This window comes from Lissotriton vulgaris, chromosome 10 (assembly GCF_964263255.1).
Source record: "Lissotriton vulgaris chromosome 10, aLisVul1.2, whole genome shotgun sequence".
NCBI classification, from domain to species: domain Eukaryota; kingdom Metazoa; phylum Chordata; class Amphibia; order Caudata; family Salamandridae; genus Lissotriton; species Lissotriton vulgaris.
In genome coordinates this window covers 951,945,443-951,968,535 of record NC_141698.1, presented here as the reverse complement: position 1 = coordinate 951,968,535, position 23,093 = coordinate 951,945,443, and the positions used below count along the sequence as shown (strand labels likewise).

Here is a 23,093-nt window from a genome sequence, read left to right as displayed (position 1 = left end):
GACTAACCTGTGGATGTGGAACGGATTATATCGGACTAACCACTCATGAGGTGAAAGTTAGAATCCAGGAGCACATCACCACATTCAGGGCAGGGAAGCTCACGACTCGCCTAGTGAAACATTTCCAGGAAACAGGACATGCACCCCAAAATTGCAATTGGATGGTCCTTGAACAAATGGACCAAGGATGTGTGTGAGCAGAAGAGGCACTGTTTAGGAAAGAAGCACGCTGGACTTTTTCCGAGCAGACAGACCAGGGGGCCTTTATTGATGTGGTTGAATGGCATAAACTCTGTGGCTAGGTATTTGCTCAACCACCAGAATATGTTCTCCTTGATTAAGAGATGGAACCTCCTTTTGGGTAGTACAACTGGAGTGCCCCTCCCACTTACTCTACCTTGTGTGGCAATATTACACTTCATATCAGCAGGTACTGTTGGTTAACATTTCAAGCATCTTTTAGAGAATAAGTGGCCCGCCAGGGTTAGACCAGTAATTAGTATAAAGGATCCTGTGGGCGGGTGCGCTTCATTTAAATCCTCCCAGTATGGCCCCAGTGGTTGAGCAGCGCTCTAGTGTCTCCATATCAAGGAGGACATGCCCTGCTGATGCTTCAAATGGAAGCAGCTGCGAGTACGAAGATGGGGCTCGGGTAGATCCTGTTTGCCGATACCAGCAGTGAGTGTGACAACATGGGTGGTGCTGTTGAACAGGGCTTAGTCCTTGTGGTGCGATTTTGTTGATCATATATAGGGGCCATGATTAAAGAGTAATCCAGTGGGTTGCTCATGGCTACCTTGATTTCACAGAAGCAAAAAGAACAAATGATGGACAGAATGCTGAAGAATGTCAAACATTCACCCCAGTACAGAGATCTGGGTATAAATCCATATTTTGTTCTACTCCCCATGCCATTCCAGTTTAATCCCACCCATATGCGATCACTCTTGACCCTGCTCTCCATGGGGACAGTCCAGCCCAAACTGCCAGGTCAGGTCCTCCCTAGACCAGAAACACGCATCCTATGACCGGTTTCGGAGTAACACCCCTCATTAGCCACGCTAGCTTGACTCCAGTGGCATGAAGAGCATGGGACCCACGTCTAGACCTACCAGTCACACTTAGTGTGACTGTTAGACCTGACACCCTTGGCGTGGTTTTCCCCCATCTTTTTGCCTCTGCCTCATGTATTTTTGATGCTGTGCTGGATTTCGTTTTTGCTGGTTTAGATGCTTTGGACTCTCTGCCACTGCTGATCAGTGCCAGAGTGTAAGTGCTCCCTATGTAAATTGTCATATTGATTGGGTATACCTGATTGGCATATTTGTATCACCATGAAGTCCCTAGTAAAGTGCACTGTGTGTGCCAGGGCTGGTGATGACAGATGCTGCTAGTGGGCCTGCAGCGCAGATTGCGCCACCCACATAAGTAGCCCTAAAATGGTGTCTCAGGCCTGCCAGCGCAGGGCCTGTGTGCAGTCAGTGGACTGCCATGTCCGCCTGGCCAGTGTCCCCACTGGCTGGGCCTAGCCCTTCCCTGTCTGTGCACATCAGTCACCCCTATGGAAGGCTCAAGGTACCCCCCTGGGCAGGGTGCAGTGTATGGGTAAGGTAGAGCATGTACTAGTGCAGGTAACATGCTCTGGTAGTGAGCAGCAGCCATTTTGTGTGCTCACTGCTGCAAGGTTATCTTGCTCTTTAGATTAACATGGGGGAGGCTGGTCCCAATGGATACCAGCCTATCCCATAGGAACAAGATGGGACATAAGTGATTGATATCCCTGAACTCAGAATTTAATAACACATCTTTTAGGAAAGGTTGCTTTTAAATTCTGTGTTTGAGAATAGTACTTTTAGAAAGTGGCTGTTCTCTTGTCTGACCTTTCTGTGTGCCTGGGGCTGTTTGTGGATTGACTGTCTGGTTTGAGGGCGACAGGGGCTGCAGAGCCCCCAGGAGGTTGTCTGAGTCAGCCCGTGGATGAAAGGCTGCATCTGCTGCCAAGGAAGTGGGAGGAGATAGCACCTGGGAGTGACTAGGGCTGTGCCTGACTGACCACAATGCTGGCTCCACCTCCCGCTGGGCGACTGTCACCTCTGTCCCTGATACTGAAAGAAAGAAAGAAGCCAGGAAGCCCAAGGGCTCCACCAACACCCAGAACTGGTTTAGACCGGGCACAGGGCCCACTTGCACAAAGACTTCAAAGACTTTTTGGGGTATAGGAGAAGGACCCCTGACAACAGAAAATCAGATTATACAATCAAGAGGAACCTCTTCTGGAAGAAGGACAGCTGGAGAACTGAAGGAAGATTGCCTTGCTGTGTGCTCTAAGGGCTGACCTGTTCTGCTGACCAACTGAAGCTGAGGAGAAGAGGGACTTTGCTGTGTGCTGTGACCCTGCTTGCTTGAAACTACAGAGAATTTGCTGTGTCTTTTAACTGAATCTCCAAGGGCCTGAGAAGAGCTGGCCTCCTCTCTTGGAACCCTGGGTCAAAAGGTTCCACTGAAACTGAACTACGCCAGGAAGATCGTGCTTTAACTTCTGCTGAGAGCGTGGCTTGCAACTGTTGCCGTGGAGGAAGATCGTTGTGCTCATCGGCACGTTTTGGCAGAGAATCGGAGGTTGCTTGTGCTTTCCTCTGTGATCTACTCCCCAGCAGGAGTGGTGGCTCCACGAGCACTCTGTTCGCCTCTGACTACGAGAAAAGCCCTTGCCGCCTGCTCACCGCCGCTGCTCGGGCTTGGAATCTTCGCAATCAACACCCTCAGCGACGCGGAGCCGTGGCCGATAAATCGAAGGGGCCGCGCTCCGATTGGTTGTCAACAAGAAGCTTTCCCACAGCACCGCGCTGCCATTGGCGGTCTGCGGGAGGCTTGTCTGGCAAAGCCGCGACGTGATTGGGCCATCCGATAGAATCTGCGACGTCACGAGGGGGCGCGTCTGCAAAGCTGTGATGTGATTGGGCCGGAGAAGAGGAGCTACGACGTCAGGAAGGGGGCTCGTCTGGCAGAGCCGCGCACTGATTGGGCATCACGAGCATCACCGCCCGAAGCCGCCGGGAGTCGGGTGCTGCTCGCCGAAGCCTGGGAAGAGTGACCCGACCTCACCGAGGGAGCAACGCGAGTGCTTCCTGCCCCTGGCCTGTTTGTCCCCGCTCGGATTGCCGAGCTAGCTCCCCGCCGCTCCCTGAAGTGCTGAGAGCGGGCGGAGGGCTGCCGGGACTGGCCGGGGCTGGGAGCGAGTCTGTTCTGCTCGGCACGGTGGTGCCTGAAGTCATCGGTGAGGGGCGCTCGCATTGCTTGGGCTAATCAGTCCCAGGGGCTGATTTTTGAAGTTAATAACCACTGGCATTGCTTTGGCAAATCATTTAATGGGCTGATTAGAGCCTAGTTCGATGATATTAGTTTTAACATTGATTCAGAGAGACTTGAGACTATTTTTATATTAAGACATTCCTGACTAATACAAGTGCAACCATCAAGGGTAAGTGCAACCTTTCATCAAAGAAGCAACCATTGTGTATTGTTGATTTTTAATTGCTGCAACTAGATAAAGTTATATTTTTATAAATATACTTACCTGTGTGGTCTATCTGCTCGAGCCAAGCTACCTAGAAGGTGAGCAGGGGTTATCTACTGTGTGTATTCCTTCACCCTGACTAGAAGCAAGGGTCCCTACTTGGCCTAAGGTACTTACCTCTGCCAATTAGAGACCCCCAGATCTAACATTGACTAATGCAAAAAGAAGAAATGATGGATAGAATGTTGACCAATGTCAAAAATGTACCCCAGTACAGGGATCTGGGCCAAAAACCCATAATTGTTTTGCTCCTCATGCCATAACTGCAAAGAGCGAAAGTGGGTCGGGGGGTAGATAATCAATACTTAAATCATAATGGACTCCATATTCCCCTATATTAAGAGCATTAGTCTCTCCTTCAAGTATAAATATACATCAAAGAATGCATACCTAATACGAGAACAGGATTATAAATTGTATTTATAATAATCCATTGTGCAAATCTTATATATGATTCCATCAGTACATCAGTAACATTTCATTTACACATATATTCACAGATATCTACATCCCATCTGTACAGCTAACAACAAACAAAAAAAACCCATTAATTTTTCCATGTTATATACATGAACACTTTTCACCCAAAGATGTACTCAAACAAGAACAGTGCCCCTCTACTTGTTCAGGGAGTCCGCTAAGAGGAAGTCCTGTCTCAACACAATCAGTTCTATTCAATCAAGAAAAATAAATCAGTGATTGTGATGACTCAAACTCTCATAATTAAAATAATATCCTCAGACTCCTCTAAAGGATTTGAAGCATGTTGACGCGGACGCGTTTCGGCCTTCTGATATCTTGGCCTCCTCAGGACGCGGGTGAAATCAAAGAATCTGTTATCCACCTTAAAACCTGGATGCACATTACAAACAAACACTTCGTAGTTTCAAAGCTCATTTCAAGGGAAACCACACACCGACCTAGACCCTTCGTCTGGCGGCAATTCTCATATCTTCTATCTTCTTCTAAACGCTGTTTTCCCAGACCTGTAAGTACAGCGACACACTCTTCGGCACTCTCTCCTTACTCCAATCGGACACGCCCAGCCATATGCAGATCAGCCGGAAACAAGCATCCTAGAAACCGGTTTTGGGGTATCACCCCATTTCAGCCATGCTAGCTTGGCTCCAGTGGTAGAAAAAGAAGGGGACCCTCATCTCGGCATACCCCTCCCACTCGGGGTGACAAATGCAAAAAGAACAAATGATGGACAAGGGTCCCCTGCATGCAGTGCCACTGGGTTCAAGCTAGCCTTTCTGATGAGGTGTGTTAACCCGAATCCGGTCCCAGAAATGCATCTTTCTGGTCCATAGAGGACCCTGCTTGGCAGATCAGGCTGGGCTGTTTATAATGAGGAGCAGGATCATGACTGATTTGTATACGGCTGACTCCAAACTGGGGTGTCGTAGTGAGAAGAAGAATGATGGATTTAACTCAGATCTCTTTACTGGAGGTGAATGTTTGATTCATTCAGCATTGCATCCATCATTTGTTGCCACAGCACTTTTCACTCTAAGTGGGATGGGTGTGCCCAGTCTTGAGCCCCTTGCTCACTGTGCCACTGGATTCAAGCTGGCCTGGCTGGTGAGGGGTGTTACCCCAAAACCGGTCCCAGGATGTTTGTTTCTGGTACAGGGACAACCCAGCTTGGCAGTTTGGGCTTGACTTTTCCCATGAGGAGCAGGGTCATGACTGATTTTCACATTACTGGGTCTAAACTGGGGTGGCACAGTGAGAAAAAGAAAGATGGATTTAACCCAGATCTCTTCACTGGGGGTGAATGTTTGATCCATTCAGCATTCTGTCCATCATGTGTAGCTGCAGCCCATTTATCAGAAGGCTTGAGAGCTTTTACAGGTGGCCTTTGTCGCTTATTGAGCTCTGAGATGGTGTAATTTGGTCAGTTAACAGTTGTGGGATTGGTGATAAATGAGGGAGAGGAACCCTGGGGCAGAGAATGGTAGTGAACTTTGTCTTTAAGGGGACGATATGGCTTTTGATGAGCAATGTGTACCTATGAGGATCCATATGAAGTGGTCCTGGGGAACGGGATAGGTTGAGATGCTCCTGATTGCAGCTGTGCATAGTAATTTTGGTTGCGTTGAAAGAAAACATCTGTGGTCTTGTTTAAAGCTGTGAAACGTATACAATATGAAAAGCTGTATATTGTTTCTTTATAGGTGACTGACTGCGTCTCCCTATAGTTTTCACTTATGGCCTACTGGTAGGTGTTCACACGGTGGTTATATGCTAATTATCCTCCTATCAGTTTGAATAAAGGGCATGGGTGATTTCCTCACGGATTTGACTCCTACGTATTTGTTCATGTTGTCTGTCTGCCTTTTGTTTTATTTTGGTAGACAGTTCTGGTGTACATACGAGTGAAAATTGGTCCTCATGCCTTGTTAGTTTGGGATGTCAATGAAACATGTCATCTGTTCATATCAAATTGTTTAAACATGGTGGTCTATTTTTAACCAATAGTGTGATCATTAAAATTAAAGATGGGTGCAAAATGCCACACACAACTCAATTTTTAATTCCTTTTCATAATGAAGAATCCTCTCCTCCCTGTATGAGAGCCTAGGGAGGTTTTGAGATGAGTGACGTACCCAGTACGTTATGTCACAAATGACGATGACAAAGTGAGCAAATTGGCGATAAACTGCCAATCAGCTCCCGGTTTCTTACTTATATAAGGCACTTCTAATATTTTGAATTATAATTTCACACAGTCTCATGGTGGCTTGATCTGGTGATTCCTGAGCATTGGGCTTGTTTTAAATACAGAACACACATAGGAGTTGTCTCCAGATGGATTCTAGAACAGAACGATCCCTGAATGGATGGATGAGGGATCCCCTAGATGAAGAACTGAGTGGGTCTGTTGTACGAAGGGCTTGGTTGTAATTGATGGTTTTGAGTGGAGGGCATCCTTGGTGTATTTCCTTCTCTAGCGCCCCCCCCAAAAGGGCTTTAAGAATTTGTCAGAGGAAAAATACAATGCTGGTTTGATAAAAACTTTGGCGAAGGGTGCTATTTCACATGAAAGGAAAGTCCCCAAAAAATACCTCTCAAATTAATGTAATAATCTCGTAGGAAAGGATCCACTGGCTTCTATTATTTATTCCTGTTTATGCCTTTCATACACTACTTGGTCGCTGCATCTCAATTAACTACTCTAACCAGATTAACAAATCCTGTATGCCAACTCACAGATAAATATACATCCGATTGCATTTACAAAAAGCACATAGGCCCTCAACCACACCGGCTAGCGTGTTTTCTCAATAAGGTCGCTCCTTGTCAGCAACAGTTGTTTCTAGATGGGCTAATCCGGAACTGTTAATGAGAGTGGTTTTGTCTGCGTAATCCACACACAGAGTGACATAGTCTCATGGCTGTTTATTGCATTATCATGGAGGTGTTAATGTGATTGTTTTGTAAATTCAACTTTGTCCGCCCTTTGTTTTCTATTTAAAACTTATTTTGTGTTATTTTGAAAATGCCCATCAGACATTTCCTGTACCTGTATATTCTTTGAAAGTAACAGGAACCTTAGTCGGAATTACAAATGAAATTCACAAAATGACTCCCAAAAATGACTGAGATTTTAACCCTTTTGGACTATGAATCTGGCAGGCACATGGGGGCATATTATCAAGAACCTCGTTAAAATTATCGCTGTTTTAGCGGCAGGAAACTGCCGCTAAACGGTGATAATGGGCTTGCTAATATGCGTTTTAAAATTCCAATAGAAGCCCAGGTTAGATGTCCTGCACATCTAACCTGGCTTCTTTTGGAATTTTATAACGCATATTAGCAAGCCCATTATCGCTGTTTTCGCAGCAGTTTCCTGCCTCTAAAATGGCCATATTTTTAACGAGGTTCTTGATAATATGCCCCCCAGTTTCTTTCACTTCAGCGTCTCTCTGAGGTCCTCGCTGCATCCTCTTTGCCGTGATTGACAGCATTTCAAATCCATTTAGCTGCCATGGTTTACATTTTTCTTTCCGATGGAAGAAAGCGAATCAAGAGAATTACTTTTTTTCTTGTAGAAGTTAATTATTTTCAAAATTGTATGCATTAATTTAGAATTTTAAAATGGTAGAATACAGTCCAAAATCTTAGGCATGGAATGTTGACCTCTCCAAACATGTAACTAAGGATTAGTGACTAATCAGTTTCATAGCTTAATCTTCATTTACTGTATATGGGCTATATTGAACACACCATAATAACGGTATTCAATTCTTAAGGCACAGCATGCAGATGTAAATGTGATGGCATTTTCACTGAATATGTTTTTGTAGTAAAATATACGAAATATCAAGTTGGCAATATTGTGATCCAAAATTATTGCATTGAGAATATCTATCCCCCCACCATAAAAACTATATAAAGTTAATAAAGGTCTACTATACGTAACTCAACCTTTACTTACCTGACAAAATCAATATAAATATATAGTCAAGGTACATGTATGTGGAGTTAAGAATAGTAAATCTAAACTTACCTATATAAACTTTTCCTAATTTGTTTTTTTGTTAGTCGATATTCTGGCTAAAATATTTCGTAGCACAATAGTTTTGTGCTCTAAATCATACAACCATTTCTACTTGTACGTCACCTTTTTCCCTCTTTTGATTGCATAGATAGTATGATTTGAAATACAGTTTAATGATTATCTATAGTGTACGTTAATCCACCCACTTCCATCTTTTCATCACTCATATTGGGTCTCTATGGAAGTGCTAATGGAACCAACGGAAGTGCCTTTTTCTCGTTATGATTTAATGCACAATTCCACAGAAAGCCCAGTCAGTGTTCTAAACTCTTTCACATACCCAGAATATGAATGCCTCCAAATTTGAAAAGAAAATAATCTTTACTTATCTCTGTATTAATAGGAATCTTGGTCTCTTTTCTTTGGCCATCAGCAAAGCACAGCTATAGCAACACAGGAAGAACAGGAGATTGTACTTTTTCAAAAACATTTGAGAAACTTCCTTTCCATAGTCTCAGCAACACACCAGTGGAGTCATGCAGCAAATACTGACAATGTATATCAAAATCAGGTTCTCACCATATGTAGGTATGCACCCATCACTGAAAGATATATCATCGATGGCAATGGCTTCATGTGGTACACTCGTATTAAATATCCTTCCTTGGATGAAAATCTAGTTGAAAGAAATACCACCTTTATTATGAAATATATCATCCAGTGCTAGAATACTTGAAAAACAGAGCAATAGTACCACATCTAATAGAGATTGCTGACAATATAGTGAGTTTTTGAGCTAATTGAAGTTTACTACACCAACCATTTGAATTATACAAAGGAGCAGGTTCAAAATCCCATGTAATACGTACACCCCTCTGCATTGCCACCCATCTCAATTCTGACTGACACCCCAGGAAAGTAATGCACAGAAATTGGTCTGCGTAACTTAATGAGCTCACACATAACTAGTCTCTTGTGAAGCAGTTAAGACCATCAACATGCTAGTCTTATCCTTAAGTTGTTTCTTTCTGCATTCACTGCCTTAATGTGTAGTCCTCTAATGCTATGTGGTTTTGCAACTGAGGAGGGACTGAATACTGTGCATCACTCTCCCAACTGATAAACATTCTTTGGCAGGCACAAGGTAGTTCCAAACATGGGCATGGGATAGCATACTGTAAGAATGTGGGTTATTAGTTTAAAGGGGTGGACACACACTGACAAAAATTTAACACAATCCTTCACATGGTAACCCACAAAAGACAATAATTAAAACAATGCGCAACCCTCTGGAAACTTGTGACACAAGCGGTCGGGATTAATTTACAGGTTTCTTGTAAAATACTTAGGGAGCACTCGAACAGTAATAAAGTGAAAACACAAGAAAAATCCAAATCCAATTTAGAAAAATAGAGTTTATTTTAGTGAATACAATTATACCAGAACAACCAAAATCCAATTTGTAGAGCCAGGGATATAAGTTCTTAAAGTTTTGTGGTGTAAGCACCTAGAAGCACTGCAGTGCATTTAAACTTCAGCCTAGTCATAGCACTAAGGTGCTCCTGACAGGTCATATATTCTGTCATTCATTTGGGGGGTGTAAATATACAACGTAGCCCCTAATTACGTTTAGACCCAATTACAATGGCTTATATGAAAGTTAAATAGGCCAAACAGGGAGTTCCAATGTACATCACATAAGTTGGGGGAAACACATGGTAAACTGCATATAGTCATAAAGCCAGCAAAAAAAGCATTCAGAAAAAATGGCAACCCATTTGGACAAGAAAAGTAAATATGCTACTTTACCTGCTTTAAAATATGCTTTAATAAATTACTTCTGAATGTAGTCTTTTAAAAGGTATGTAGGGTAAAATATTTTAGACGATCGTAAACAGCAATTGTTAAAATGTCAGGCGGCACCAGACCAGCTCAGCCCTGGGGGCAGGGGATTCTCTGTAAGGCTTTACTCCCGCAAATGGGCTGACCAGTGGCCGACAGATGAACCCTGGAATGCTATTGTGCAACACTGCCAGGTCATGGCAGCATGTGAGCCCCAAGTGCGACACATGCTCAGGGGCCCTTCATCTGGTAACAGGGCCAGCGACGTCAATGTGCATAGGTCAGCAGGGAGGCATACATCCCTCATCTGTACAGCAGTGGGTATTTTGTGTCCCATCCTGTCATCCACACACAGGCCTGACTGCCAGAACTGGGCTACTCTGCAGGACGATGTGACACAGGTCTGCATAGATCAAACAACTTGCAGTGCTAGATCCCCGAGGGCTCCAGCCAGGGAAGACAGAAGACGGAGGGCTCTACGCACCCCATATATGAAAGACGCCATGGCCTCATCAAGGGCAGAAAAGAAGCGCTTGCTCAAAGACATGCTCACGGGGGTCAACGTATGCCTTGGCCAAAGAGCATGTGCAGCAACCAGCAATACTCCTTGAAGGGGGAGAAAAATATGCCCCTTACAAGATCCTTCATGGAAGTGCTCTTCACATGCCTACGTGAAGAGATCCAAGCAGTGCAGAGAGAATTGGACCAGGACCTCAAAGAGGTCAAATGCGATATTGCATATGTGAGTGATAGAGTGTCCACCCTGGAGAAGCATGAGACAGGTCGAGATAAGTAGATGGAATACCTGCAGCAAGAGCTACTCTGCCTGCGAGAGCACCAGGCTGCTTTCCAGGAGCACTCTGAAGATCTTGAAAATCGTTCCTGCAGGATCAACATTCACATCCGCAGAGTGCCAAGCAAGGTGGAAGGGTCGGACATTGTGGCCTAAGTGAAGGCCCTCTTGCTGCAGATATTGGGCACCCAAGTAGAATTGGAGTTGCAGTTGATAGAGTGAATAGGGTCAGCCTCCAGTGCATGGATTGGACCTGCCTGCCGGACATTCTTACCTGTCCATGACTTCCAACTAAAAGAATGCCTACTACGCAAAGCTTGGGCTGCTCACTCTGTGCAGTTTCGAGGCCACAAATTTACATTGTATCAGGACTTGGCAGTTGGGACTCTACAAAAGCACAGGGACTTTCAACCCATTTCCATCTTCCTCAAGAACAAGCAAATCTCATACAGCGGGGCCTCATGGTCTGCTTAGTTTCCGATGGGATGCAAAGCTCCATGAAACTGATTCTTTGCCAGAAGTCTGCCACCTCCTGAATCTCCTCAAGGAAGAGTCAGAGGGCACGCCCTTTCAACCCAGAAACTGCAGAGTGAGATGGCATAACCAGTGGAATAAGGTACCGGACCCTGTGGGGAACCGTGGACCCGATACTGCAACCATTGCCATGGAGCGGTAGGCAGTTCTTGAAAGTCTAGCAGGTGACCCAGAGCAGCACAACTCCACTTGAGACTCTCCGGGATCGGGGTCAAGTTGGCTTCCTCTAGGCAATGACGATTATCCAATTGACTCTTGGGGAGGGTTTGGCAGTTTGGCGTGCGCCTTTGCCTCACAATGTGACCATAGGAACATTCACACAGTTGACTTCATGGGAATTTGCTGATGGGCACCGGTACAAATCAATAGCCATGTTAATGTTTTGGTTCTATTATAAGTTGAGGCTTGTTGTGGTACTCGTGGGAGGGGCACTCACTCTGTTCTTGATATATAGTCCTAAAGTAGATGACTCCTTCGTATGCAGATGTTGAACATTGACTAATCTTCAACGCCCAGATCATATCAAACCCACACCCTCTTGATTACACACCCAACACTCCACCTTTCTGCACACCCAAAATAGAAGATCACATATTAAATGTGAAAGAACTTAACAGCCCAGTTAAGCACAAGGCACACTTAACCTATGTGGAACACTCAGGGGAGATGTCTGCCTCTTACATGAGGAGCACTTGTTAGCTGGTGATTGGCACCGAATGAAGTCACAACACTTTCCAAGACACGATATCTACTTTCTACAAAGACTGAGGGGGTTGCCATCCTGTTTGTATGTTCCTTTAGGGGCATGGTGAGCTGTAAGATTTTTGACATGAAGAGCCACCTCTTAGCATTTCAGGTACACTTGGGGGACTGCTCACGCACACTGGCTTCTATATATGCTCCTAATGATAATTAGGAGCAGTTCCTCACTTGGGCTATTTCTGAAGTGCTGATATCCCCTGATTAGATGTTCTTACTTGGTGGGGATATCAACCTACTGCTGAACAATGACAAAGTCAGGTCGGGCAGCACTATAGGCAGAATGGGGCCCTTTTACTCGCATGCATGTAGGCTTGATTATTTCCTGGGTATAAATGGTATACAAAGTGTCATGAGTGCGGAACTTTCGGGCGCTCGATTCCTAGAATTTACATGCACATGCTGGGACGCGATCTGTGTCGCTGCAGTGGAGAACCTTCACCGGAAGCAGTTACGGCACAGGATAGGGACTACAAGCCCCATCACACTTTGAGTGGCCGACATGCAGTGTAGGTTGGAGTTGCCTGTATCCCGGAAGAAGGTCCATGCAACACTGTCAGAAATTCAGAACAGCTGTGGGAGTACTCGTCATTCTGAGATGTATCTCATAAGGTCATGTAAGGGTGTGTTGGCACCATCAATTTTCATCCTCTCATCTCCTCTTGAGTCTGTCTTCCGTTGGTGAGCTATAAGTAAGCTCATGTGGAAGGAAAGACAAACTCATTGCTCCCGTCTCAACCCTTGATATTAATAAGATTCCTCCGTTGGCGAGTCACATTCCCAATGACATATACGGAGGAAATCATTTATGCATAACTCTGTGCTCCTGCCTCAATCCTTGATGTTAATAAGATTCCCCCATTGGCGAGTCACATTCCAGATTGCTCATGCAGCGGTAATCATTTATGCATAATAAGAGTGGATGGAAGACTTCCATTACATCCCTCCAACTGGCATCTTGTTAGGATGATCCTGTACAAGACACTGGGTCAGCTTTGAATACATATGGTTGCAATATATGTTTATGTCTTCTTTTCACAATTGCTCAATGTGCACTATCGTGAAGAAAAGTGATTCAACACCCATGTAAGTACACATCCTGTTCTGTTTTCATTGGCTCTCTACTGGGGTGATTGCAAGAGCGGTATAGGAATATGCTTAACCCCTGTGAGGCTGTGTTTCGAAACAATTAAGGGTAAGTTCCTTAAGGGGAAGAAGAACATGATGTTGGTTATATGATTAACTTAGTCTATACCTGTTTATTACGTGTCTGTTCTTTTATCTGTTATACCACATCAGAATAGAAAAGGAGTTACTGGTGCAGGCAACACTGGATCCACAGACTAAATGTGGAAATTCTCTGGCAGCTCATTTCTTTCTTTACAGGTATAATTTGTTTCACAACCTGGTCTACTTGTGTGCTACTGCATACTCCTAAGCAGTGCCATGAAGGATTACGAGTGTGTATAATTCTTTGTATCATTTAAGGTCTCCCCCTTCGCAGTTCCCTTCCTATCCTTCCCTGACTTGATCATCCCACTGACCTGTGCTATCACAGCAATTCAGGCTTGGGACTATCAAGAGATGGGGCATTCTGAGCTTCAAACCTATCCCAAGGATTGAGGAAATATAAATTTTATGGTCAAGAAATGTTCCCTAACGTGTACCCCACCGTCTCCATGTACCAGCTTAAAGTGCATGTAACTTCCCTCCTGTGCCAGCTATAAAGACGCAAATACATTTGCGTCCAACGTTAACATGTCCTCTTTCAGATACACCCTGAATGGGTTGAATATTCTGTTCCTAAGTATGCCATGCCAACGTCTTTTTGTGGTGTACTTTACACGTTTTTCAGCCCTGGCGAAGTAGGCCCTGAATTCTGCCATCGAGCCTTTTTTCTGCTTTCCGACTCTGAACGCCTCAGCCTGGGCTGCCTCTGTACCCGTGACCTCTGCCTTACTCCCTGTGCGGCTAACGGCGCTTAGCTCAGCCTGCTGCCTGCCAAGACTGTATTCAACCTTCGAATTATCTATTCCGCTCCTCGAAAATGCATTCCTGCCTACTAGTTTAAGTAAACATCCCCCCAGCTGCAGAGCAAAGGGCCCGGCCTTACTGTCTCCGTGCAAGTAATTCATAGCTTCTGTTACCATGGTAGGCCCATGCCCCCTCGCATCTCATGCAGACACTTAGACGCTTATACACGCACTCACAGTCAGTATAGAATAGCTTCTGCCCCAGAGACCTTTTCCTTCTACATAATATGGTTCCTAAACATCAGATATCAGATATGATAGAGGTACGAGTTGATCTGACATGCCAGACTTCTGTCTCTTTCCGCCAGTGTAAATGTCAAGTCCCCTGCACCCTCCAGTTTCACGTCAATCACACGTCATGCAGCTGCGCGCGCATCCAGGCCTCAGATTTCTGCTGACATTGCCAAATTCTGCTTTGTACCCACCTACTTATGACACCTACCTGTGACGTTTCTAGCACACACCTCTATGTTCACGCCTAGTTCACGCCTTCTAATTACGTATCACTACCACGTGTGTGTTTTATCTTGTTTCTCTCAGCTGTTACGCCTACTGTATTGGTTTCTATAATGTGACTTAAGTATATAAGCTATGTATTGTCAATAAAATATTGCTCTATCCCTTCCTGCACCCCAGTGGTGGCAGGAACAAGATATCCGATCTGGTACCATGACCATTCCTTTTTAAGGAATAAAACCCCTAAGAACTCTAACACCACGGACTCTGCCTCTTTCTTTCCGATTGAGTTATTATTGATTAAGTACTTACCTGCATAGAAATTAGGACGGTAAATCAAATATTTACCACATTATTTTGGCGCCCGAATAGGAACCCCTCCCCCACCCCACGCGCCGGTTGGTGCGTTGCAAGCTCTGTCCCCTGCCATCAGTTAGACGGAACTACGCGTACTGGCAGGATTTCCTGTATCTCCCTCTGGCCCACGGAGGTGACGAAGACTGCGATCAGCACCCAGATGAGGCGGTGAGGAGTGCGGAGGATCCCGACCAGAGCCTAGCCGAAAGAAGCAAGGTCCGAGGTGTCAAGAGGCCCACCAGTTTCCGAAGTATCCACGTGTCGAGTCGAGTCCAGTCCAGTCCGGTCCAGTCCAGTCGAGTTTTCCGAGGCCTTCCGATTCCGTGCTTCCCGGTGAGTACCATTGCTGGGACGTATCTAGACGGGTGCATTATATGTATCCGGTAAAGACGGGTTTGGGTACACAAACACGGTCTGTACTGTTTTAGACAGTGTATCTGTACTGTTTAGCAGTATATCCGTTATTCAAGTTCTTGCACTGTCTTCGACAGTGTATCTGTGCTGTTTAGCAGTACATCCAGTATAGAAGGGTAGTCATATATGTCCAAATGTTTTTCATGTAATTAATGTCGTGGTATGAGTGACTGTTTAATGTGCATTATTGTGTTTTTATGTAACTAGCTGTGTTCAGAATAAGTAAACAGTATCAAGTATCTAGTACTAAGTAACAAGATGCCGTTCTTCAATAAACTAAGACAGATAGGAACTAGGAAAGGGATACTAGAGGAAGAAATTCCTATCCCCCCTAGGGACACGCCTGGAAATTTCATGTACCATAAACATGGCATAGACGCCATATTGTATCTAGATTTATGGGCCGATTATACTAAGCACCTAGAAGAAAGACACAGATGGCCCGTTACAGGAACGTGGGATGCTGAGTGCATCCTGAAAGTAGAAGAAGCTCTATGGAGAAAGAAAGCCAGACAATCACAGAAAGATGCCATAGAACTGTGGCGTAAAGAATCACATAAACGTGCCGAAAAAGAACTCCGTAGAGAAGACAGACTTAGAGAGGCGCCGGATAAAGTCCGAGAAAATGAATTAGTTATTGAAGGGATTCGAGTAAAATCAGAACAAGTAGATCGCGCACGAAACAATCTTGTAAATGGCATGTACTTAGTGGCCGAGGGTTCGCCTGAAGCCACTTCAGAAATACCGAAAAATCTGCCGCCACCATTGGTTCCAACTAAAGTAACTCACAGGACCACTAAAGACATTTTTCTGAATTCCTATCTAGATGATGTAGCACCAGCTTACACCAATTCACGCGCCCCGCCTACTGACGGTGACGGGGACGGAGATGGTAACCCGCCTACAGACCATATCCCGCCATTACCGCAACAAGGTTCCCCTGTCCGACAGCCTGTCGTTCCTCCACCTCCACCACTTCCCTCACCTAAGGTTAAGATACCAAATCCGTTTTTGCCTGATCCTATTAAGAGACAAGTTCAAGTACACATACAGACTCCACAGAGGGATAATGCCCAAGCCTCCGCCTCAGGAGGTGCAACCGGGGGTTACCAGACCCCGCCAGCAACACACAGATTACACCTCAGGGACATGCAGAACCACCCTACGCTCCAATCACCCCGTCTCGACATACTGAAAGAACAACTTCCAGTTTGCAGATACGATCCAGTACCCGGCAAAGACGATAGAATGTTGATAGCGTCACTACGCTTGCGACAAGCTACAGATTACCTAGTGTTATTCTCAGGGATGACTGATCATCTAGATAGAATATATCATTTTGTCCAGACTGAGGAAAATCCTGAAAGTATTAAGGAGGCCCTGGCACACCAGAAAGTTGACACTCAAGCATATATACTACGTTTTTTCATAAATTGCTTAATAAGAGACCGAGACAGGCCAGAGACAGACCAGGATGAAATGGACGCCCTAAACAAGTGGGGCCAAAATATATCCGAAGGAAAACATGATAAAGTGAATTGTATAGCTAGTATGTACAAGAAAATAAGAAAAGTAGTAATAGAAATGCACGAAAAAGAAAAAGAAAATGCCTCCTCCGAGGAGGAGGAAGGATCTGAAGAACCAGAAAAGACTACAGATACAATAGCATATGCAGGTAAGGGAACTTACCTTAGGAAAGGCATTCGTCCAGAAAGCAAGAGAGTTTTTCTCTCTGGCATATCAAAACCGAATTCTCCTGAACATCAGTTTCAAGAAACTGATAAAATGCTTCGAGAACGAATGGGGTACCATGTACTCAATTCTATGGATGAACAAGAACTAGCCCGGTCAGCAGTACTATGGGCTGACAATCCTAATATATACAATGATGATACAGTAGCGCAGACATTTCTGAACCTATCCCCAGACGAGCAGAAATTAGCAGGTACATATATGATTCAGCACCTCCTCACGTTATACAGAAATCAACATTCTGATCCAGGTCCCTTACACGATACATTAGAAGCACTACTTATGGATAGATGGAGAGGCCTAAGTACCAAGTTAATACAAATAATTCTAGAACAACGGCACCGATATAACACTTTCTTAAGCTCACAATATGTTTCCGCCCCGCCCCCAGAAAGAAAAATGTATCATATGGAACGTTTAGAAAGACAGAACCCTTTACGAGAGGTACATCCAGTTATGGGTACCGATAATACCTTGAAACGTGTGTATGTACACACACCTCTGACCAAGTTAGAACTATTGGAGATGAAGAAACTAGTACCCTGTCACGATAAAGACCCTGCAGGTTTTCACAGAGAACTTAAAGACATGTTACTGATGGGAGATTAAACATATGCAGATATCATGAAAATGTTAAAGGTACTGCTGCCCACCGGCATCTACGAGAAACTCAAGGAAAGAGAGTGGGAGGTGGGAGACAAAAAGATTATATGGACAGAAATAGAAGACGAGGAGAAAACTCGTACCCCAGGGCTAGGCCTTGGGGAGAAAGCTAAAGCATTACCAGGTTTGATACTACAGGTTCTGCCAAGATTACTGACCACCAAAAAGGAAGACTGGGACGCAATCTCAGCCTGTAAACAGAAACACGATGAAGATACAAGTGACTTCTATTCAAGATTCGAGAAATGTTTCATTATTAATAGTGGCCTAAAACCAGGTAGCGAGTCGTACCCACATCTTTTTGTATCAAAGTTAGTCGAGAATTCCCTGACAGCAGTTAAGAACCGTGTATATAAGGTTGAGAGTACATGGCAAGCAAATACGCCATCCCAGATGTTACAGATGTTACAATACCATCAGAACAGAATTAGAGAAGAACAGGATCACGAACAGAGACGTATGAAAGACACGAAAATGAAAATGTTAGTGGCCCAGTCGGTTCCAGCCGACGGCCAGAGAAAGGGTACGACCCCGACCCAGAATTCAGCAGGTCCCGTTAAAGGGACATGCAACTATTGCAAGCAGCCAGGTCACTACGTACATGAATGCCCAGTCCTGAAACATAATATATCAACAGGTAAAACTAAAGAAAGACCGCGTCCGCCTAGACAAGACCAGGTCCAGCAACAGACTTCACAGAATATACAGCCCATGCAGAATACACAGCCTATGCATGTTTCACCACATACAGCACAGACAGTAGCGGTACCACAGTCACGGCCACAGCCCATTGCCGCGACTCAGCAAGTTTCACAACAGATGTACCAGTATGCCCAATCTGATTACCCCGATTATCCACGATACACATGAAACAGCCTAGAGAGGGAGGGTGGCTTGCCTCTTATTGAGATTCCTGTAGATCAAGAGGGTCCTTATGTACACAGTCAAGTATTGGGAAAAGACAGAAAGTTTTTAATTGACACAGGGGCAAGTCGCACAACAATCAGCCATGATGAAGTTCCAGGGGCACCCCTCTCAGGCTCACAGAATGTTTCCCTTGGTTTTTCAGGACAACCTATTGTAAATGAGGTATCGAAACCCGTCCCCCTGGCTGTGGGTCCATTATCACGTGTTACAGACTTATTACTTACGAAATCATGTCCAGAAAACTTGTTAGGAATAAAGACACTGAAGGCTCTAGGTGCAGTGATATGTTGTTCTCCGGAAGGAGTTAGACTTTTCTTGCGAGATTTCAAGGGTCACTATGTATTACGAGAGTTTGACGTCAGATTGAAAAATGTACCGGATCACTTGTGGGCACAAGGCCCAACTGATGTAGGTTATATGCACATTACACCATACCGTGTTACACTCAAACCAGGTGTTGTTCTACCACGAATCAGACAATACAAGTTACCACCCGATGCTGTAGTGGCTTTACTGGAAATAATTGAAGAGCTCATTGCCCAAGGAGTGGTCTTAGAGACCGACTCCAATATCTGTAATTCCCCTATCATTCCGATTCTTAAACGTACTGATCCCAATGCACCGCCAGTATATCGGCTGGTGATTGATTTACGAGAACTGAATAAATGCATTGTACCACAGTACCCTGTGGTTCCCGACATCTCATCCCTATTGACTGCTATTGATTCAGAAGCAACGTTCTTTACTGTAATTGACCTCAAGAACGCCTTCTTCAGTGTGCCCATTGATCCAGAGAGCCAATATCTCTTCGGATTCAGTTTAAATGGACGAAGTTTCAAATTTTCACGCGCACCTCAAGGATTCACAGAAAGCCCCAGCATCTATAGTCAAGCACTGAAAAGACAACTCGATTGTATTCAAATGCCAGTTAACACCGCTTTACTGCAATACGTCGATGATCTGCTGATCACCGCACGAAGTGAGCCCGAATGTGAGCAAGCATCACTGACAGTTTTACATTTTCTGGCCGACAAGGGACACAAGGTGTCTCCTTCGAAGCTACAATTCTGTGTTCAGCAAGTTGTGTACTTGGGTCACTTGCTGTCCAAAGTGGGGAGACAGCTCACTCCTGACCGCATTCAGTTAATTGTAAATATGCCACAACCCCAGACACAAAAGGAAGTGCGGGCCTTTATAGGCCTCACCTCGTACTGCAGACAATGGATTCCTCAGTATGCATTTCTAGCCAAACCACTCATTCAGTTGACAACACAGGAGGCAGCGACTTCGACTGCCCTTCCTTGGACTCAGGAACATACACAGGCCTTTGAAGAATTAAAGAAAGCTTTATGTCAAGCACCAGTTTTAGCAACACCATGTTACAGCAAACCCTTTACACTTTTTGTTACAGAACGTGATGGTACAGCGTTGTCTGTCCTCACTCAAGACCAAGCAGGTTCACATAAGCCTTGCGCTTATTTTTCAAGTACATTGGATTCAGTAGCCCAGGCACTCCCTGCGTGCTTAAAGTCAGTAGCAGCAACAGCACTAGCAATCAGACAGAGCGACTCAATTGTTTTAGGACATCCATTAACAGTTCAAGTTCCACATTCTGTAGAGGTTCTTTTAAACAGAACCCAGACTCAACACTTGACTATAGCACGACTGACAGGTTATGAACTGACGCTATTCCAGCCACAAATAGAAATCAGACGCTGCAGCATTCTGAACCCCGCAACATTGTTACCTTCGATTATGACTAATTCAGCCCCGCATGATTGTATAGAGATCATTAATGCAGTAACAAAGCCAGACGAGACTTAACAGATGTTCCATTGACAAATCCAGACCTGACACTTTACGTGGATGGTTCATGTATGAGAACAAGTACAGGAGAATTAGTGGCCGCGTATGCAGTGACCACTGAAACTGAAGTAAAAGAAACATATCGTATTGATACACTGTCTGCTCAAGCAGCAGAGCTCATCGCTCTGACCCGAGCCTGTATACTAGCCAAGAACAGAAATGTTAACATATACACTGACTCCCGTATGCGTTCGGAGTCGTACACGACTTCGGAATGTTATGGCAAGAACGAGGTTTCTTGACCTCTCACGGTGCCAAGATCCAACACGGTCCCCTCATTCAAGCACTGTTAGAAGCAATACATCTGCCTTCAGGCATATCCGTCATGAAGTGTAAAGCACATACTAAAGCTACGGATTCTGTTTCCCAGGGTAACGACCTGGCAGACCAGACAGCAAAACATACAGCATTGACTCACACCCAGACAACTGACGTGACAAAGACAATAGTACCGACACATTGTATGACAGTTAGGGATCCCACACTAGATGTAATCGATATTCAGACACATGCTACTACAGATGAAATAAAGAAATGGACTGAACTAGGAGGGATCCAGACAGATCAAGGTTGGATGACGAAGGGAAAATCTACATGGTTTCTCCCCGACTCTATGGTTCAAGTCATAATAAATACAGCACATAGTCCAGCACATCTAGGAGAGAAAGCGATGTTAGACAGTTTACAGGATCTCTGGTACAACAAACACTTACGAGCAGCAGCAAAACAGAAAGTGCGTACTTGCATGATCTGTTGTCAGTTCAATCCAGGAAAAAGCGTCCCTGTAGAGCAAGGTGGATTTCATCCTCCCGATCACCCTTTTGAAGTCCTCCAGATGGATTATATCCAGATGGACCATTGTCGAGGATTCAAATATGTCCTCGTAGTTGTTTGTGCACTTTCCCGTTGGACCGAAGCATATCCAGTCCCAGATTACACTGCTCCGACCACTGCCAGGCAGCTGGTTTGAGAATTCTTCCCACGGTACGGCCTGCCTCGTGTCGTGTACTCAGATAACGGACAGCCATTCTCATCCGAGCTCATGAAACAGGTTTCCCTTCTGCTGGGATATCAGTGGAAATTCCATTGTGTCCGACATCCCGAAGCCGCTGGACTTGTAGAAAGGCATAACCAGACACTGAAAACACGCCTTGCTAAAGTTTGTAAAGAGAAAGGGGTCGACTGGATAGTCGCCCTGCCAGTTGCATTGTTCTATATGAGAATGGTCGCCCATTCGAGATCAGGACTATCCCCGTATGAAGTGGTCTTTGGCAGACCACCGAATATGTGGGGGACGCCCATCCCTAAGAAAATAACAGATGTTGATTGTAACATGCTGACAGATTACCTTGCCTCCTTGATGTCTGCACTCCAATCATGTCGTTCACATGTTGCCGCAGCGTTTCCTGACAACACTGATGTAAAGCCACATGATGTCCGTCCCGGAGATACAGTGCTAATTAGGAACTTCGACAGGAAAAGTCCGCTGGAGCCCCGCTGGAAAGAGCCGAAGACCGTCCTTCTTACAACGCGGACCGCTATCAAGGTGGAAGGCCGAAAGGGGTGGATCCACACGAGTCATATTAAAAAATGTAATGAACTGTTGCCAGAAACAGACTCGTCCACCCCCTCCAAAGACTGTATCGAACCTAGTGACTTTAAAGTTAACAAACAAGAGAAAACTCCCCAAGAGGAGTATCGAATGAAACTTCGATCTAGCAAGTCAGACAGTTTAATTGTTTAAGTCCTCCCCTAGGTGAATCGGTTAAATAGTTTCTGACATGTATCCCCTAGATCGAGATAGAGAGAGAGAGAGACAACTCAAGAAACGTACATATTGTAAATCACTCCGTAGTCACTGTATAGTGACATTATTGATTATGTTTTTTCTAAGTCTTCTGATTATTGTTGCCAGTATATTGCTTCCCATATATTACCCTATCTTCAAGCGTGAACAATCTGCTTACAATGTCACTGCCGAACATTCTTTTAGTGAATTACCTCCCCACGAACTATCTTACAGACTTGCGCTGCGCAACAACACATTCATTAGTATGTTACATCACTCCCATCAGACTAACAACGCTACAAACTGCTGGATATGTGGCCGACTCCCTCCCTATCAGAAATACAAGGGAGTTCTGCCTCTCTTTCCGTACCCGTTCACTCACAATGGCTCCTGTGGTGCATGGTTTAGAATAATTAATTCCTTAGATCCTGATGTTGCTGTTTTCAAAGGAAACTGGGTTTGGGGAAACTTGAACTTAGTTCTGCTTAATGCCTGTTATCCTGACAAAAAGGGACTTCCCACTAGAATAGGAACTGATCTAGAAAATGAAGTATATGGATTAGGTAATTATACAATTAACCTTATGATTCTTACTGTCGAATCCGAAGCTGCACCAGTTCTCCCTGCTATGTCAGTATTACCAGTCAAAGGTGACTTATGTGTCAGAAAGAAGGGTTCAGTACACTTAGGTCATAGCAAATGTACTACTGTGGTCGAATTCAGTGACCAAGGCAAATCTTCCTTTAGAGCTACTCGTCATTCCTATTTTGTTTGTGGCCATACCGCATACATACGCTTACCTCCAGATTGGGATGGTACCTGTT

General features: G+C 44.7%; 1 protein-coding gene across 1 annotated transcript in view; it reads right to left on the bottom strand.

Moving 5' to 3' along the window:
• Positions 1 to 23,093, bottom strand: part of MALRD1 (MAM and LDL receptor class A domain containing 1) — a 2,333,045-nt gene that overhangs the window by 2,008,644 nt on the left and 301,308 nt on the right. Inside the window, exon 5 of the mRNA XM_086939858.1 lies at positions 8,664 to 8,760. Within this exon, the coding sequence (XP_086795984.1) occupies positions 8,664 to 8,760 (97 nt within the window). The remainder of the gene's footprint in view (positions 1 to 8,663; positions 8,761 to 23,093) is intronic.